General features: G+C 37.8%; 1 protein-coding gene across 3 annotated transcripts in view; it reads left to right on the forward strand.

Moving 5' to 3' along the window:
* LOC109059203 (glutamate receptor ionotropic, kainate 2-like) overlaps positions 1-21,043 on the forward strand; it is a 242,839-nt gene that overhangs the window by 55,715 nt on the left and 166,081 nt on the right. For all 3 annotated transcript variants that reach the window (XM_042755741.1, XM_042755742.1, XM_042755740.1), the window contains 3 exons: positions 1,030-1,197; positions 1,745-2,002; positions 17,778-17,959. In XM_042755741.1, coding sequence (XP_042611675.1) covers positions 1,030-1,197; positions 1,745-2,002; positions 17,778-17,959 — 608 coding nt within the window. The remainder of the gene's footprint in view (positions 1-1,029; positions 1,198-1,744; positions 2,003-17,777; positions 17,960-21,043) is intronic.

Here is a 21,043-nt window from a genome sequence, read left to right on the forward strand (position 1 = left end):
AGCCAATCAGAACACATCAGTCCCCAACACTAAAGGCATCCATTTATATAAAGCCTGTCAAACAAACCCACAAAGAGAAAGCTGTTGTGTAGCTAGCGCTCTAAAAACATACCTTCTGTAAGGAGCTTGGATATATATCTATTATATGCTCGGATAGGTTGAGTCCAAGCAAACAGTAATTTACTTTTCCGCATCCAACTTCTTACATTACACTGTTCTTTGACATTCACTTAACCTGCATTGATGCCATATCACATATTTTCCTGTTCTTTTATTTATGCTGATATTTCTACTTGTGCATTACATTTCTACCTCAAAATTAATTTGTTTTGTGAAAAAAGTGTTAATTTGTATTATTGAATTTGCATTTGTAGTGTACTTTTCATTACAAATGTGCAATTACAAATATGTACTGTATGTATTAATATGTACAAATACATGACATACAAGCACACAAGTTTCAATAGAAATTGCATTCATGTATATTTTAGTTTACCATAAATGCATGTCAGTGCAATCACCATTTAACTTTAACCATAATTCAAAGACATTAGAAGTAATTACGACATCATATATAAAGATGTACTGAAGTCCTACTTAAGTGGGTCAAAAACACTCTTAAGTTAAACTAATTGCATTTAATACCAATTTAAGCTAAAATACATTTTCATTTAGTTGTCAACATGGTATTTGTCTTGTTTTATAACAGAAATGGAAAATAAACTTTAAATACAAGTTGAAAGATTACTAATTTATTAAGTGTATAAATCCAAGCATGCAATAAATGTACACTTTAAAGGTTTGTTTTTTTATTTTTTTTATTTTTTATTTTTTTCACTAATCTGGTATATTATATTATATTATATTATATTATATTATATATTTATATTTTTTATTATTTATATTATTTTATTTATATATTTTTATTATTTGTTGATTTCTATGGAAACCAGAGCCAAGAAGGTAATAGGTTAATAAAACTGTTTTTTTCTCACTCTCTCTCTCTCTCTCTCTCTCTCTCTCTTTTAGGGGGGATATTTGAATCCATTGAAAGTGGCCCATCTGGTGCTGAAGAACTTGCCTTTAAGTTTGCTTTAAATACAATCAACAGGAACAGAACTTTACTGCCAAACACCACACTTACATACGACATCCAAAGGATAAACATCCATGACAGTTTTGAGGCTTCCAGAAAAGGTAAAGCCATCTTCAGCCATCAGCTGTCTACAGCGAGACCCTACACAATCAGAAACAAATGTGCTGTGAGATATATGAAGAGGGACGTGGGCTTTAGATTGAATTCATTTAACCACAGGGGGACATCAGTGGCCGTCTGGTGCATATGCAGAGAGAAATGATTGGTTTATGTAATGAGTCAGAAGGGGTGATTCAGTGAACTACTGATACCCCTGAGACAGGTTCGCAGACTGCAATCATATGTCATTTGCACGCTGGGGAAACATCTGAATTTTCTTATAATGATTATACACTCCATTAGCCACTGCCACTGTAACTGTGCTTTTTTTCCCCATGACAGTTTATTTAAAGATTACAAAGACACAATTAAAACACAGTGGCTTTGGCAAAAAACTCTGGGGTATAAAAGTAAATGAGTTCAGAGTTACTGATGTTGCAATTTTATTTTGGACACTGTGAGTAACTATGAATTGGGCTCTGGTGCTTCTATTATAACAAAATAACAAAATAAAACAATGAAAATAAACATTTTGTCCTCTGTCTCCAGCTTGCGACCAGCTCTCTCTGGGTGTGGCGGCCATCTTCGGTCCCTCCCACAGTTCTTCGGCCAACGCGGTGCAGTCCATCTGTAATGCTCTAGGGGTGCCGCACATCCAGACCAAATGGAAGCACCAAGCGTCAGACAACCGCGACTCCTTCTATGTCAGCCTTTACCCAGACTTCTCCTCCCTCAGCAGAGCCATTTTAGATTTGGTTCACTTCTTCAAGTGGAAAATGGTCACTGTGGTTTACGATGACAGCACAGGTGAGAGCTCGACGCTTTAGTGCTCATAGTATGTTGTGATTGTTCTCCAGCCGTCCTTAAGCAGACTGACCCTTTGGCCTGGACCGTGCACCATTCCCTGGTCTCCGTCTGGCCTACAGTATGGCCAAACCCCCCTGGTTGACAGGCGCTGTTAGAACAGTAGGCAGCAAGTGCTACCACAGTGTGGGGTACATATGCCATATGCCAGAGGTCGCCTCAGGAGCAAACTTGCCAACGAGAGGATTTACTGCCAGATTTCCCAAAGCATTCAGTCAGCCTTATTCACAATTCTGCACTGCAACAACACACTATTATTCTGTGACACTGTATTCATATAAATGTGGCACTGAGGCACATTGTTTAGATTTACTAATGATTTTTAATATTATCAAATGATTACTTATTATTGAATTTCACATATGGTGTATTATAAAACAATTAATAATCCATTTCTCCCCTATTACATTTCATTGAAAGCTACAAACAAAAGCCATCTTTATTTGATATTATATTGTATTGGTCACATTGTACTGTTTTAATTTTAATTGATTTCTACCATGCCCAGTGTAAAGTGGTGGTTACAATCGTATCTTTATAAGAGTCACTAAATCACTCACTCAACTGATTTGTAAAAAATAAATAAAAAAGAAAAAAAAAATCATTCTGGAACAAAACAAGTGGCTTTCTTCATGAGTGAGTCACTAAATAATTCACTGGTTCAAAAACTACTGAAGCCTATTTCCACCACACACACACACACACACACACACACACACACAAAAAAACACACACACACACACACACACACACACACACACACACACACACACACACACACACACACACACACACACAAAAAAAAACTATGCATAAATATTATCTTCAAAGTCAAAATTATGGGTGATGTGCTGGTGCAAGCTGTTAGTAAATCTGGCCCTAAGTCAATTATGTGATTAAAAATTTGTAATTATTAGATAAAAAAAAAAAAAAATGATATGAAAGGTAGAATTTAAGTTTTAAGTCATAAATTTGGCTTTATCTAATAATTTTGACCTTTGTCATAATTTTGACTTTTTATCTCATAATTGTGATTTAGTATGTCATCATTTTGAATTTTATCTCATAATTGTGACTTAGTATCTCATCATTTTGATTTTTTAAATCTCATAATTTCAACATAGTTTCTCATAATTCTGACTTTTATCTCATAGTTATACATTAGTATCTCTTTATTTAATATATCTCACATTTTATTGTCTTATAAATGTGATTTACCAAATTCTTTTTCGTCCATGATTTTTAAAATGTATTTATTCATATTGTTTATTGGCGAATGCCAAAAAAGAAAAGAAAAAAGGAATACAAACTATAGTAGTTTGCTGTTATGCTGTGTCTATATTTATAAGTATTTTTGTTAACTTCTTGTTTATTGAGCTGTTGTGCAAAATAAATCTCACACAGTCATGCTGCATCCTTGTTCCAACAACTTTTCAGACAGTCCAAGCCATCAGTGCCATTTATTTAGGCTACATGTTTTTAAATCTCTCATGGACTGCTAGTAACATTTAGTATCTACTGAATTATAGTTATTTTGACATTAAATTGGCTAGGTTGATATACAGATAGAAATAATAACAGTAGAATGGACAGAATAATGTGTAAATGCTCACATGCTGATTCAAGAAGCGGTGGCTATTCTGAACGCTGCCTCAAAATCACAACTGGAGTCTTTCTCTCCATGCTGTACAACAACTTTATGAATGAATGCAAACAAGCAAATCAATAGCCGTAATGACATTCCCTAATGGCTCAGCTCTGAAATGGCAGAAGTGGACTGGCAGCCTGCAACACAAAGCTCTGTCAACACTGCTCAGCTGTTAAATTCAATATTGTGTTAGAAATGAATAGCAGGGCACACAGCAGTTTTTATTTATTATTCATTTTTCTTTTTCTTTTACATGACATACAGTCTTAAAAATAAAGGTTCCAAAAGAGGTTTTTGCAGTGATGCCATAGAAGAATGATTTTGGGGTCCACAAAGAAACCTTCAGTGATATTGTCAAAGCAAATGTAAGCTGTCTAACATAGTGTGTGTCTGCATTGCACAAAACAAATGTTGCTAAATTATTTAATGTGTCAAAGGAATAACAATAGGTTATGCATATGCCATTCCTGGACAAACCGCATCAGCAGAGAGAAACAGTGTTTACAAATCAACATGCATCAGCAAGAGTAACTGATTAAAAAGTTGCTAAATGCCCCAAAAGAAAAGCTTCATACATTACTACTATGACAGTCTTAAAGGAATATTCCGGGTTCAGTAAATTAAGCTCAGTCGACAGCATTTGTTGCATAATGCTGATAAATTTTGAATTGTCCCACAATTGAAAAATCAACAATCATGTTGTTGTGGTGAGTTTTTTATGGTTGATGATGGTGCGGGTTTTAACCTGTGAACAATAAAATACTGTTTTAAAAGTATAGCTACAAAACATAAGCAATTTTCCTTATACCATAATTTTAGTCTAAAATCACTTTCTAACCTTTTCTATGTTATGTTACATCCAATTACAATCCAATACAATTGTCTTTGCCATAAGGATGTAATGCCTAAAAACAAATTAAAATAAAATAAAATAAAATAAAATAATTAAAATCACAGCTCAGGTAATACAGAATGAAATATAAAAACAAATTAAAATCATAATTTAAATATGCGCTTGCAAAATGATAGACCTTATATTTCAGTAACTATTTCCTACAAAAAACTGGTCCATAACTTTATTTTATTTAATTAGATAAAAAGCAAAACTTTAGGACAAATACAGTAAAGCACATATGCTTATGAAATTATAGTACTTTAAATTTTCCAGTAAGGTCTATCTAGCAGTAGTATTCAGGAATAAAAAATAAATAAATAAAAAATAAAACTCTGCATAGTCTTCACAATGAATTAAATACACATCGATCCTTATCCTGTTTCTCATTAATAGATAATAGACGTTTCTTTAACACTCCAATGTGTCAACAACTTTTAGTACTACGCACTGTGAAGATTTACATACAGCGATATGAACGATATAATAAATCTGTATCAATAGACACTGTACACAACATATATATATATATATATATCCTTTTTTCTTTTTTTTTCTTTTTTAATAAAGTGCCTTCTAGAAAAAGAGACCTTTGGGCCATCCTCACATTGGCTATTGGCTATTCAGTACATCAGCACAAGAAAGAAAATTGCGTCCATCAAACCATTTCATCCATTTCAATTTATTCTGCTGAGAGCACCAATCCAGTGGTGCTTTTCGTAGCCCATCATATGAACTAACAGTGGCCACGAGATTGTTTAGACAGCTGCAGTGCCATGTTTCCAAACAGGCATAATTTTTTCTGCCTGGTTTCATGGCATAAATGTACCTGGGTGCACTTTTTAGCAAGACGCGAAATACAGACTGATAGGTACATATCACTGCAGTTTCCAAAATAAATGAACACTAGAGGCAGTAAAACTCTGACACCTTTTATTCCTTTTCACACAAATTTACAGAGTTTTGATTAATAAAGTGTAATTTTTGCGCAGTTACTTGAAGAATATCATGTTATGACTTCAAAACAATATTAATATGCTGGGAGATTTGAAAACTGATGCTTTTTAATATTAGCTTCACACATATCCAGCTTCATATCTATGGGTTTTCATAGACGGTAGGTTTGTTCGGTAGCTGTACTTGAGAGGTGAGGAGCTCTGGTTAGAGTCCCCTGTAACCACAGTTCAACAAAGCAGTTCAAATCTGCATATAAGTAAGTTCAAATGGCACGGTTACATCAACAAATGTGTTTTTATATCAGTTTTGCATTTGTTAACACTATCAGGTAGGTTTATGGTTAGGTTTGGTGTAGGGCATATTTCCAACACGATAGAGCCTTAACTTTTAGCAAGAGTTCCCTGATATTTGAATTCTGAACCTCCGTAATAAGTACCAGAAGCAATATAATAAAAACACAGCAATACATACCTATATCAACAAAATAAAAATGTGCCAGGGTTCACAAATTGAACCAGTGTTTTAGCACCACTCAGTGGACATAATTTTCTTTGAAACTATGGCAAAACGTATAGTAAGGTACTGTACGTAAAAACGGTGTTGCACAAATTGTGCACAGAGGTATGTATTCTTATGAGTCTAGGTTGCATTTTTTAGGGCTTTGCTGTAATGTCCTAATAATTGTTTTGATAACTGCCGCTTTGTAGCTGCCATTTTTATCATTATAAAATAATTCATAGTTTTAATATCATTTTAATGCAACTATTGTAATCCGAGCCTCTTCACTGCTTATGTGCTAAAATTAAACTAATAATGTCTTTTTAAATGAGTGGACAATTATGCCTGGCGTAAAGTTATAATTTAATTTAACCTAAAAAAAACTGCCAGTGACTGTTAAAAAAGCCATAATCTGATGTCAAATCAGTTGAACAAAATGCATAAGAATACATTGGATATCCACTCACAGAAATTGACGTGCGGTTTTATTGCTACATCACAGCCAAGTCGGATCTTAACTTAACAGAAGGAGCTTTTATCCTCAAAGGATGAAGTTCTCAAATGTTTTTCCAGATCTCAGAATGCCTCTGATATTAATGAGAAAAATTGGGTGTAGATAGTTCTTCAAAGTGTAAAACCTTTGAATTTTGTCATGCCTGTGACATGATTTTAATCTTGATCAATTTGCTCTACATATTAAGTCATACATAAATATAGTCAAGGCTACATTAACCTTGACCTTCCTGTCTGGAGAGCTCAGAGCTTTGAGTAAGAAGTCAGCTTTCACGTTCCTCTTCAATTAATGCCATAGGGAAGCAGTATTCATCTCACATCACTACCTTATAGCAGCACTCTTCTGGAGGAGGACCAGACAACCACAGAGGATTACAAGTCAGACTTGACAGACCAATACTTTTATTTAATTTAATTTAATTGATTATTTAATTAATTTTATTTTGAACAATGCAGCCTCTCTGTGGATATTTATCACAGGCATTTTGCATGAACTGCGGCTTCCAGTCGGGATTAAAAAAAACAAAAAACAAGAGCAAATCTGCCTCAGATAGTGACCCGAACAAAGCTGTATTAGTTATCAAAAACATCTGATCAATGTACACAAATTAAATAATCTACACTGCTACAGTGTAGGCATTTTAAACGTTGTTCATTTTATGTCGTTTTTGTATATAGTATTAAGTGTGATAACCCATTAGTATTGATTAGTGGGCTAAATGCCCTCTTAGTTCTTGCATTTTCACATCACAACAATGATAAAAACCAGGATGCCACTGCTGAAAACCAAAATTAGTGTGGAATTGTTTTGTAAGTTAAGTTTCATATTTTCATTAACTGAGGCTTGTCTGATGGTCAGGCTGAGAGATCAAATGGCCAGCCAGCCAAATCAGCAAAACTGCCACCTTGGTCAAATTTAATTTAATTAAATAATTATTTTATTTTATTTTATTTTATTTTATTTTTTGTTGTTTTTTATTTATTTATTTTTTTAACGCAAATTGTTTGGCAGCTAGCTCTCAGCAGAACTTGTTTTGTTCCCTTGCCCTTCAGGGAAAATCCTGGATTAAGCTTGTCTTAGTTGATTTAAAATGGTCTCCTAGCCTGACCAACATGTTCCCTATCTGATATAGCTAGACTCCCAGCCTGACCAGCTAAAAAAAAAAAAAATAAAAAAAAATAAAAGACCCCAAACATCTGTAACACCAACCTAAAACAGGGCAGACCAGCTAAGACTACCAAGTCGTGGCTTAGTGGTTAGAGAGTTTGACTCCTAACCCTAAGGTTGTGGGTTTGAGTCTTGGGCCGGCAACACCACGACTGAGGTGTTCTTGAGCAAGGCACTGAACCCCCCACTGCTCCCCGGGCGCCACAGTATAAATGGCTGCCCACTGCTCCGGGTGTGTGTGTGTGTTCACTGCTGTGTATGTGCACTTTGGATGGGTTAAATGCAGAGCACGAATTCTGAGTATGGGTCACCATACTTGGCTGTATGTCATGTCACTTTCACTGTCACTTTCAAATCAGCATACACTTGGTAAATGACTTTTTAAGCATGGTTATGACTGAAGCTAATTATATGAAGTTTCCAGAGGTCTGGACGTGGGTGCCGCAGGGTGCCCTGTCTCTGAATCAGTAGATCCTTCCTTAGAGGAATCAGCCAAGGAGGGGCTGTCACAAGGATCATCAGTTCCGGGAACCAAGTCTGAGTGGTCCAGTGGTCCAGTAAGGCGCTACGAGCAGGGCCTGCTCCTCGTCCTCCCTGATCTTGCACAGTGTCTATATATGCATGCAGCGGTCGCAGTGTTGTCCGTGCAGACCAGTACGTGCTTGCCAGTATGTGCTTGCCTCGTAAGCGACCTTTGAGATGGATCAAGGCAAGGCGCACTGCCAGCAACTCTAGGCAGTTGATATGCCAGTGCACTTGGGGGCCCATCAAAACCCCCAACACTGCAAGCCCGTAGAACGTTGCCCCCCAGCCGGTGGTAGAGGCATCCGTGTGAACCACAGCATATGCTGGACCGAATCCAACTCTATACCGAGAAAAGAGATCCTCTCCAAGGAGAGTATGCTCTTTTCCCAGTTGACCCGAAGACCCAAGTCCCTGTGTGCACATAACTGATCCTGAGACTGAGCTAGTACGAGCCAGTCATCGAGGTAGTTGAAAATATGAATGCCCTGTTCTCTCAGGGTTACAAGCGCTGCTTCAGCAAATTACGTGAAGACACCGGGCGACAGGGACAGCCTGGAGGGCAGGACCTCGTACTGATATGCTCATCATTTGGACATGAACCACAGCAATGGTCTGTGGTGCGGAAGGATCGACACATGAAAGTAAGCGTCCTTCTGGTCGATGGCTGCAAACCAGCCCAGGTGACCCTGCTCCGGGGAAGGGAGAGGTGCACCCCTCTCTCTCTGGGTTGCCAGCTTCACTGCGCCACTTGCTTTAGGCTGCTGTGGATGTGGCACAGGAGCAGGGGTGGACGCAGGAGGCCACCCTCGGTGACGAGCAGGCTGGGGAGCTGCGGCCTGCGGACAGGTGGAGGCAGCAGCTGCCCAACAGGGCAGAAGGTTGGACTGCCTCAGTCTGCTTCTGTGCAGCTTAGAACTGATGGGCCATGTTCTTGACTGTGTTGCCGAAAAGGCTGGTCTGGTACACAGGGACCTTGAGGAACTGAACTTTGTCAGCATCAGTTCTTTAGCCTAAAGAACCTGCAGTAACACAGTAGCATGTAAGGCGGAGGCAGCTTCTCCACAAGCTGTATAAGCATTGCCGGAAAGGCCAGATGAGTACCGACAGACCCGGGAGAGGGGGCACGGTTCACCCTGCTGGGTTGAGGCAGTATTAGGACACAACTACCTTGCAGCCAACTGTTCCACCAGGGGGGACCCCCGTATACCCCCTAGCTGCACCACCGTCGAGAGTGGTGAGGGAGGAGGAGTTTAGCAGGTAGGTTTCTGGCAGAAAAAGGTGCCATCCACAACCTGGTAAGTCCCTCATTCACCTCCGGGAAGAATGGCACCGGGGCGGGGTGCTGAGAACCAGCGTGGAACCCCCCGACGAACCAGTCATCCAACCTTGAGTGTTCGGGACACGGTGGAGGTCTCCACTCGAGCCCTACCCTACCCGGCCCAGGAAAGCATAGCCATTATTTTCGGATCTGATTCAGGCATTGATGCAGTCCCGGAGGACAGCAGCGCAGCTGATTCTTCCTTTCCAGAAAGCTCCGGCTCACCCTCCGATGCAGTGATCGAAATCCAGTTATCGGAGGAGTGCCTAAGGTTATTGCTGGTAGGTTCCATTGGCAGCTCAACTGGTTGAGGAGTACAAGAGGAGTGATGGTCCCCCAACAGTTGGTTCCCTAGAGGATTTGCCATCACTGTTACCCTAAGACTGCCCATGCTACTGCCTGAAGTAGTCTCCACCTGACTGCTGCCATGATGAGAACTAGATCAAGGCAGAGGCAACGGAGCTCTGCCCCTTTGAGGAAATGGAGCTTGGCCCGTGACTCCAAGATGTTCATCTTCCCGCAATGAGAACATGACTCATCCACAAACACTACCTCAGCGTGCTAAATGTGCATTGGCTTGTTTAGTTTACACTCGAAGTAGATTGGTCTCTCTAAGTGAGATCCCAATTCATCGGTCATCTGACATGACGTCAAGAGTGACCTACTGAAAGGGAACCCAGGTTCACTGGAAAAGAGTAGTGTTAATAAAAGTAAAACACATTTGCTGACACAACCATGCAATTTTAGCTTCCTTCTACAAGTCCTTAAGCTTTTATTGTAACTCATGTTTCATGGGACTCTTACACAAGTGCTTTCTTTATCAGCGTGTCAAAAATTAAGCAGTCCTCAAGAGGATGGCTCAAGCTATTTCACTGTCAACAGTAAAGATTAACTGCTAAAAGGCTGATAGGGCTGTAGAATTCAGAAACCCTTGTTATTAGAGACACCGGTGGCCATCAAGTGAGCCGTAGCCAGCAACTTATTGCTTATGCTCTTGCACACACTCTATAGTAATGCGAGTGATTGACAGCCAATTGGTGCTTCTCAATTCTTATTTGTGCATCCTTGTTCCCTTTCCTTGCTTCCTTTCCTCGTGTCTTTGCTCCACCCCTTCAGGATGCGAGAGAAGAACTCAAGGAAAAGTCGCGAGGATGGAATCGAGTGAAACGATATATCCTCGCTCCCTTTAGCATCACTTCAAAGCATCATCAGCTGCCCTGAAGAGATCTGCCCTTATGTTGTTAAAGTTTGTTATTTAAGACATTCATAACAAATATTAATTAAGCAAGATGCCCTGTTTAAAATATATGACATGGATGGTTTATTTAAACTGCAAAGGTAAAATATAAATTAAAATTATAACAACAGATGTGAAGGGGGAGGAGAATTTATAAGTGCGTCAGATTTTTAGATTAAAAAAAAAAAAAAAACCTTCCGCAAAGGATACACCTGTGTATCCTCACTCATAACTCCCTGGAAGCCTCCTCACTCCTCGAACCTCGCCTCCTCGTGGTGCAATTAGAGAATTGAGATGTCCTTCAAGATGGCTGAGCTCAATGGGTTTCCAGGTCATAGTATGGAGGACTGAGGAAACAGGAAACAAGGAGGTATATTGAGAAGCACCCAGTGTGATTCACCAACATCATGTCAACAGATAAGTTTCATTAAAATTACACTGTTATGATAGTTTCCCTTGGTTTTCCAGAGTAAAAAATATCACATAAACTAGGGTGACCAAACGTGCCATTTTCCCAGGACACGTCCTGGCCAGGATTTCTATATTGCCTAAAATATCCAGGTTTTGGCTTTGGTTTCCTGTTTTCATACTTAATGAAGGTAATGATCGTTTGTCCAATAACATGCAGACATTGGACGTAATCGACCAATTGTGGTGCATGAGAAGGTGGGATCTATAGAGAACGGTCAAAGCGATGCAAATACATGTACATATTAGTGTTCGACTTGAAGCAGCACTGAGCTTACCGATCGGTGCATGACATCAAAGTATCGTGAGAGCGATTCAAAAGCACAAGAAGCCCTCTGCTCTGTCATACAACAATTGGTCTGCGCAGCGCAAACAAAGCCAAAATGTGTATATTTTAGGCAATATAGAAATCCCGGCCAGGATGTGTCCTGGGAAAATGGCATGTTTGATCACCCTAACATAAACATTACAGGCTCTCACTTTTTAAAGTTTCGTTACATGCTGTTCACACATTGGTAATAAAAAAGTGATTAATACTTGAAAATTCTTTCATAAAACCCCTTTAAAAATTTCATTTTGTCCTTAGAAACAAGTAGCTAACTTTTACGAGCAAGTTAACGTCACTTGTCAGCTAGAAAGCAAAGTTGTAGAGCAGCACAGCTTTATCTTCTGTCCTGTAATAAAATTCAGTGAGCAATATCTGATATTTTAGTACATACTAAGACAGTTTGCACTGAGCACCAAACAGTTTTTCTTTTTTTTTTTTTCAGTTGGAAGGTGGAACCATGGACGAATTAAAGGGATAGTTCACCCAGAAATGGAAATTCTTTCATTAATTCAACCTCATGTAGTTTCACACCCGTAAGACCTTTGTTACTCTTCCAAACACAAATTAAGATATTTTTGATGAAATTCAAGAGCTTTCTGTCTTTCCATAGGCAGTAACCAACTTACACATTCAAAGCCCAGAACGGTAGGAAAGACATTGTTAAAGTACTCCATGTGACTCCAGTGGTTTAACCTCAATTTTATTAAGTGACGTGAGTAAAAGTACTGAAAAATAATATGACTCAAGTAAGAGTAAAAAAGTAGTTTGCTGAAAAACTAATCAAGTTACTGCGTTACAAAGTACTTTAGTATTATTTTTCTATTTTTACCCAAAATGAAACAATGTGAGCATTATGGAGCAGGGTTAACCCTAACCCTAACATGCATGTACTTTAATGTTTCTTTCACAAGTGAAACCCAGGAAATTCCTTATATGGACAAATGCATTAGATATCACTACAGCTGAATAACATGCAGGTAGAGACGCATTGACTGATGAAACGTGGAAGACAATAAACACCCAACTGCAATACAGTGCAATGCTAATTGACATAGCTTGTATCACAATAAAGATTATTATAAAGATTTTTTTCTGTCTCACTGTGATAAGAAGCAACATGGAACCACAGAAGCTAATTGTTTCAAACACGACTGATGTTGTATAGTGATTTTGGAGCAAAACATGATATTAGTCTCATAAATTGTCAAGTTTGACAATATGTTAAGCAAACATACTACCTATCCCTGTTGCCAGGAGCAACTGTTTTATAACTAATTTTTAAAAAAGTACATTCATGTATAAGATTATGTGATTGTTTTTAAGAAGGGCAAAAGCAAAGAAGGGTAAGTAAGGGTTTAAAAGAAAAGAAAGCATTTAAAACAGTGTGAAATGAAATGTACCAGTAAAAAATAACGTGGCATATGGGTAAGGTTGGGCATCATTTGAATTTCATGATTCTGATTCTTGTCAATTCCTAATTTTGATTCAAATTAGGTAAAAATAATAAATAAATAAATAAATAAATAAATAAAATATGAAAAATCTTAGATATCATTCACATTTATTCTAACTCGTATTGCAAAATATGTCCTTGTTATCTGAATACTGTGAATAAAAATCAATAGGCTAAAGAACACTTACACAAAGATGTTTGTGCAGCAGAGAAAACAAAATGGGGGACAGAAATGTAAAAAAAAAAGAAAAAAAAAAGTTGACTTTCGTCTAATTGAAAGGCTTTATTTTTTCGCATGTATTTTAATTGGATAAGAAATCAAATACACTGCTGGATGATAACCAATAATTTTTTTTTTTTTTTTTTTTTTTTTTCTTTATTTTTCTATTGTTTATTTTTTTATTTGTTTATGTATTTTCATAATGAGGATTTTTGGTTTGTTTTATGTATTAAATGTTATGTCAATTAGCACTGGATTATTAATTACCTTGAAATTACCAGAAATTACCAATTATTTATTTATTTATTTATTTATTTTTTTGCTAGAGCAATAGTGGGATGCCTTTGTCCATATTAGGGATTTCCTGCATGTCATAATTTATTACTTCTACTAGGCCGTTTTGGACTTTCTGCATGAGATTGCTTCGGATATGAATGAAACAAGCACTGCATGAGAGTGTTTAGCGCTCCGTAATGTCCATATCGTCTCATTTTGGATATGAATAAATCATCCAGTCATACAGTCATACATAGACTACATCTTATTTATATGCCCATGTGCTCACACATCCAAAGCATGCACACAGAAAAAGTGAGTTTAAATGCAACTGACTGACAGATAAATCATGTTTGTTCTATCAGCCAGATGCACAAAAAATGTATGCGCTCTTATTTCAATGTTGAGGTTATTTTAGCTTTGTACATTTAGTTTAACTGCACTGTTAAAGAGGGCAATTTTAACCATTCAACTAAACTATGTGCATGTATTTTAGACACTTACATTGTTCTTTTTCCATACATGCAATAACTGTGTCCTTCTATCAGCCGAGTGTAATATTGATGGTATTATCCATTTCAGGAGCTGACAAAAATTACGATTTAAGATCAGAGCATAGCTCACATTCACTAAAATACTGAAATGCTAATGATGCTGATTCAAAACGACAATGCCGGTGATTGACAGTCAAAGCATAGCACGGTTTGAACGCCTCGCCCCCTCAGCTGAACTGGAAGTTTTGATTGGTTTTGCACCCGAGTCAGACCTGTCTGTTATTGGCTGAAGTGCAGGACTCTACCCGAGCAGTTTGAAAAGTGCCCATCAAACGCCAGTTCGCTCTTCTCCATTTGCACCTTAGTAATTTTTTTTTTGTACTTTTGGTGAAAAATAAATGTAGCAAAGTTGAATACTTTAGTCTTATTCTACTCAAGTAAAAGTAAACCTTTCACCTCTAGTCCTGAGCTATTATATGGGTGAGGATGACATCTCAATGCCAAATCACCTGCTGCTTAGACTGCAGTAGTATCAGCCAGTCATCAATATAATTTGGTATATGGCCGAAGGGAAGAACCCAATATTGGTATGCTTCACCCCCAAAAGCATACCTCAGGAACTTCCGGTGTTGAGGAAGGATGGATACATGGAAGTATGCATCCTTGAGATCTATCATAACAAACCAGTATTTTGACCTGATCTGAGACACAATCTGAACCAAAAGCTTTTTGAACCGAATGCATTTGATAGCATGGTTCAGCAGACACAGATCTCTGATCGGACGCAACACACAATCCTTCTTCAGAACTATGAAGTATCGGCTGTAGAACCTGGACTCTCTCAAGAGAGAAAGAACACATTCTATTGCCTCCTTCCTCAAGAGAGTTTCTACTTCTTGTTCCATTACCAGAGCCTGCTTGGTGCCCACTAGTGTGGGGACAACCATGTTGAAACAAGGTGGGAGAGAACCACCTCTCTCTACAGTCTGCAGAATCCATTGTGAGCAATTTTGGCAGAAGTTTCAATGCTGCCAGAAAGTTTACTAAGGGAACCAGCCATTCGGGGCTTTACAAATCACGCTGGAAGCTACCCTCGCTCTCACTCAGGTCCTTAAGCAGGTCAGCCTGGTATGCCTGTAACACCACTATGGTGTACAGAAATGCACCGACCTGACCTGTCACTATATAAGCTTTCCCCACCAAGGCCTACATTGTTCTGACCGGCTTGGTGGGAAGCCTCAGGGCCTTCAGAGACAAGCCACCCTTGCTATAGTTCCATTTCCCTGCTCATTCAGCCCCACAATATTAGAATATTCAGAAACCGTGGGGCTGTAGGGCCAGGATGAATAGGGATTATTCCACAACCTCGACACTCCCCAGCATGGAGGTTGTGATCTAACTTGCATGAAGCGTTCATCTTATTTACTCTTCTGACGAACATCCTGCTTCCTGCTTGAGAAGGAGACACGGATCTAGCGGGTGAGGACCAGAGTATGTGAGCGGAGCGGAGTGCGGAGTGGAGCAGTGCGATTTTGACTGGAGCGAGGAGCGGATTTTTTAAAAGTCAGAGCATTGTGGTTTACAGTCGCTCCAAGAGCATTCCACCGCTGCTCCATAACGAGAACAATTCATGCCAACAGCCCATAATATAACTGCATATTTAGTAAGAATTTGCATGTTAAACATATTTAGCTATAGCTTGATACAGATGGATGAAATCAGAAGGTTATAATGAGGGTAATAGCTAAGCAGGAAGTTATAGGCTAGCTCTCAAGGAGTTTGTCTGTTCCTTTTACTGAATATTTTCAGGTTAAAGCATGATTTAAACAGGTACAGCATATTCACAAACAATCGCTTTCGCAATAAAGCGTCATTTGCATTTGCATTCAAACAAATGTAATCTTACAGTGCTACTTCATCTGTATCTGAATTTAAATGAGCAGAAATCTGCAAGAAATGCATAAATCTGTAGATAAAATAACTGACAAAATGTACTTTTATTTTAATCACAAATAAAATTTGCACAGCAGAAATTATACCATTTAATGCTGACAAACATGTTATTAATTTGGCATGTGGTAGGAAAAAAAAGTTTGCACACAATAGCCTAAGCCACTTTGAAACTCTCCTGTTATTTTATTTATTTTATTTTATTTTAATATAGGATATGTTATGAACATAACATTTCAAACATACTGAAATACTTTAGCTATGGAGTGAATGTGGAGCGGTGTTTCTGGTATCAGTGAGCACGGAGCGGAGCGGGAGCGGGAGCGGGAGCGGGAAATTGTGAACCCAGAGTGGAGCTGGAACGGAGTGATTATTAAATGCTCGGAGTGTGGAGGGGAAATTGTTGCCACTCCACTCTGCTTACATACTCTGGTGAGGACCAAAATAAGGACGACCCCATCTTGGATCCCTCTGCTTAATCCACTTGTGATTCCCATGACAACAATCTTTGCTGTGCCTCAGTAGCTGTGGGACTAGAACCAGAGGGATCGCGAGCCTGGCAGCTCTCATCAAAGATAGCCAGGTGGGAGCGGTGCACACAAAGTGGGAGCTGCTCACAATCAGGACAGTCAGCCCCCCTGAGAGCTGACAGTGCATGCTCCACTCCCAAAAAGATGATGCAAAGATTGTGCTTATCCCCACCCATGAGGTAACGAGGGCAGGGAGGAACACACAATCGTCTGCTCGCCGATTTTTGGGCTTTTCTTTATACTTTAATATTTTTGCTTTCTTACTAACAAAGTGTATCTGACTGACTGCTTGTGCAAACACAACCACAATGCTCTTACTGAAGAGCAGAAGCTAACATACACTGTGCCAGGTGCACTTTTAAGCTTCTTGGTTCCTCATGTCACCCCACTTGTAACGTCTTGTTTCTCCATTGGACTCCACACAGAACTTCAGAACATGGTCATGCAGAGGCATTCCCAAAGTGTTTTGATGCAGCTTGAGTTCTCTGATGGGGAACTAAATGTATAAGTCCTCCATTGTGTGAAGTAAATGATGGCGATGGGATTTTTTCTTCAGCTGATGACCTTTTGAAGTGGGAATGTGATGTTTCATTACATTAGGAGGTGGCATTTAGTGTCCAACATTTCACTGAAAAGTAATTAATAGAGAAGAGAGCAAGAGAGTTAAAAAAAGTTAGAAGATGGATAACAAGGGGCCATGCAGTTAAACAATTTCATTTCCCCAAAAATATTATGACTTTAAACATCCATCCTTATGGTTTTCTTATGTTATTCTAATTAGAAAGATAAGAATTACATGAAATGGAGCTTCTATATAGATGGCTCCAAATTATATTTCAGATGCTCTGTTGTACATTTAAAGGACAATGTACAACAAAAATTACAATTCTGTCATCATTTACTAGCTTAATATCATCCAACTTTTTTACTTCCATTGAACACAAAAGGAGATTTATTTATTTATTTTTCTGAGTGTCCAAGCTGCAATCCTTCATAAAATAAAGGTAACTAGCAAATCTCATTTGTCTTATTCAGACTCTGTCTTATTATGACAATATTTGGTGACCATATAAACGATGCTTGTCCATTTGTGTTCCATGAAAGAAAAATGTCTTTGTAAGAACATCAGGGTGAGTAAATGATGACAGAATTTCCATTTTTGGAAACCATTGGTACTACTGAAACTATTTATGTAATTCTATAATAGCCTTATTTATATTCTCTCTCTCTCTCTCCCACTTAGGTCTGATTCGATTACAGGAGCTCATCAAGGCTCCATCTCGTTACAACATCCGATTAAAAATCCGTCAGCTACCAGCAGAAACAAAAGATGCCAAGCCCCTTCTTAAAGAAATGAAACGAGGAAAAGAGTTTCATGTAATCTTTGACTGTGGTCATGAAATGGCAGCTGGCATACTTAAACAGGTGAGTCACTTCCATTATCTAATTTCACACTGAGGATTACAAAGACTGATTTGGAAAGTTAACTGATACAATTTATATATATATATATATATATATATATATATATATATATATATAGCATGCTTGATATGAAATCTGATAAATGTGATGTGTGAAGAAAAAAAACAGTCATTTCCACCACAGGATGCTACTAAACACAATACATAATATGAGATACCGATAGAATTGTGAGTGGGCAAAATAAATAAAGTAGCAAAAGTGTGTAATTTTTTACTGCAAAAAGAAAGTTCATCAAGACAAAATTTAAATGTTGGTGTGACAAAACATAGTCTGAAATTGTAAAACACCTTCAAAGTTTGAAGGATAGCAGGAAAACAAAAAAAACATATTAATACATTTCACACCTGTACCATCAGCGTTCCACTCTGACAAATCTACTTGCATCATTTTATTGAAAACATGAAAGAGTACAAAGGTTGGCTACTTTAGTGTGGAAATTAAGTTCTAGTGTAAAATAAAATTATTAATTTAATGTACTACGGAGTGATCATAGATTTTAGAAAACAAAGCACGAGAACAACCGTTTCTCAGTCTCAAGCAGGGCAGTGGTTTGGTGGAACTTTATGTGTTTATTCTCAGAGTGGGGAGTAAAGAACTCCCTAAATGCTATAAAGACTCTGTATTGTATTGTATTGTATTTTACTGTAGAGGATTTAAGCCCTTTCAAGTAGGACTACAAGCACAATTTTCAGGGTTCCAACTAGTGTTTAGCATAATAACAAAACCTGCTTATCTCTAGACATTTACAAGTGTACGTAATAGGTTCCTGAGACCCAGCCATAGACTTTTTTCCTCAGTAGATGACACTATATTTTAGCACATTTTTCTGAGACCATACATATCACAAAGTACTGTAAAGAGCACATTCAGGGCTTTTGACCATAAAAATTCCCCCTGCTTGGTCTGTAAAAATGACTGACATTAGCTGTTTCCATCACCTTGTTTTTATGCACATATCACATCAGAAACAAGTGATGGAAATGCCAAATTTTGAAACAAACAAACAAACAAAAAATTAATCCCTTAACTTGTGTTAATGCAAATAATGGGAGATGGAAACACATTTACGGAGTAAATTCCTCCATGCACATCAAAAAATGATGTGACTGCACGACATAACTTGACCAAGCAGTGGACCAGTCTCATTGCACCGCATCTGAAATATTGTTTTAGTCATTTTGCAATGCCTGAGCCAAAGTATGTTGTCAAAGTATTTCTGTATAATTGCCTTCTTGAACTGTCTTACAAGACTGCATTCCCAAACAGCAGGCATTCTCCTCTGAAAGCAATGACCGCATTTATTGTGTTTCAGCTGTTTGCTCTTGTCTGCTTTCGCCTGTGAGGCGAAGTAATGTATTATATATGAAAATGATTGTATTCATTGGCTTCTCCTACTTTTCTTAGTGATATTTAGTGCCAGTTTATCAGGAAGTGAGTTCTCTTTGACTCATTGGATGGAAACAGTTCTTTATTTGCAAATGTTTTATGCGATATTCCAATTTTTGCACATTAGTTACATTCGTGCCTGTCCCCCAACAAAAAGCACCTTATTATGACCTATATATACGTTTTAATGTTAAGTCCCCTCTAGCGGGCGTAAAAATAATGACAGTGTCGTGTTGCATCTGTCATCATGAAATGACTTATAACTGTCATTACCAATCAAAATGCATGTTTATTTAAATGCAGTGTCTGGACTTTTTACACCGATCTCACGGTAATTGGTACATATTTTACTAGGCGGCAAATTCGTATGAATGGCCACACCTAACCCCACCCCTAAACCTACCCCTCACAGAAATCATGCAAAATCATGATTTATAGTTCATATACGTTTTATGAGCAAGTGCATTCTCTGGGATTAAACCCATGACTGCATGATCAAATGATTACATATCGTTGTATAACGCAATGCTCTACCAACTGAGCTACACAAAACCCAAATTATGGCGCAGATAAAAGAGTACAAAATATTAATATGAGAATGTATACGCTCTGATGGGTCCTATTTCAGGTATTTTGACAAATTACCTATATTGGCATATTGGTTGGAGGACAGGTTGTTACATTCACAACTTTGGATGGAAACATAGTGATTAACTGAATGACTGAATTCAGCACTTTTATCATTTAATTGTCATTTAAATCTGCCAATTTTTTCTCAGGAGAGCTTTATGGGGATTCAAATCAGAAGATAACTTTTTGTTACAAAACAGGCTATCAATTTTATACATGTTCTCTGTAGAGGACAGAATAACATGTTTATCAGACATTTTTAAAAAAGACACAGCAAATGAATTGGGAAATAAATTGCATAACTTTATTCCTATGAAATAGGAGATCTGAAAATTTTGCCAATTTGTTACTCTCATTATAACACTTATTTTTCATTACATGTTGCCCCAGGAATATGTATGCAAATTATATACAATTTATTGCAGAATGATGTGTATTATTCTTTTGTATTAACTCCCTCAACTGCAGAGGAATTCTCTAATGCCTATTTAGAGTCCACAGCTAGAAATGTTTTAGAAGTAACATCTAATAGCCACAATACTGAGGATCTTACTGTGTTGTTTAATGAGACTTGTACAAATATCTTATACAACCACCTTATCTCACTCGCAAATATCTTGCTTGCACCACTAAAACCAAAAGTCTTTAAATCGAATTCACACCCTTGGTTTAACCATCATACCCATGTGCTTAGGTGGGTTTGCCATAAAGCAGAACGTCAGATAGGTTACAAGTTTCCAAGGAGATTTTTAAGAACTGCTTGTTGGTCTATCAGTTAAAACAGCCAAAATTTAATATTGAGATTGCATACCACTGTTATGTGGACGATACTCAATTGTATGTCCCATTACACAGTTGATAAGTCCTGTGCTACAAATGTCAAGTGTCTCAAGGATGTGAAATCCTGGATGGCTAAAAATTTTCTCCATTTAAATGAGAGCAAAACAGATGTGGTTGTCTTTGGTCCTCTTAGCTCTTCTCCACTTATTTCTAATTATTTGGGGCCTC

The sequence above is a fragment of the Cyprinus carpio genome, unplaced genomic scaffold (genome assembly GCF_018340385.1).
Source record: "Cyprinus carpio isolate SPL01 unplaced genomic scaffold, ASM1834038v1 S000006746, whole genome shotgun sequence".
Lineage (NCBI taxonomy): Eukaryota > Metazoa > Chordata > Actinopteri > Cypriniformes > Cyprinidae > Cyprinus > Cyprinus carpio.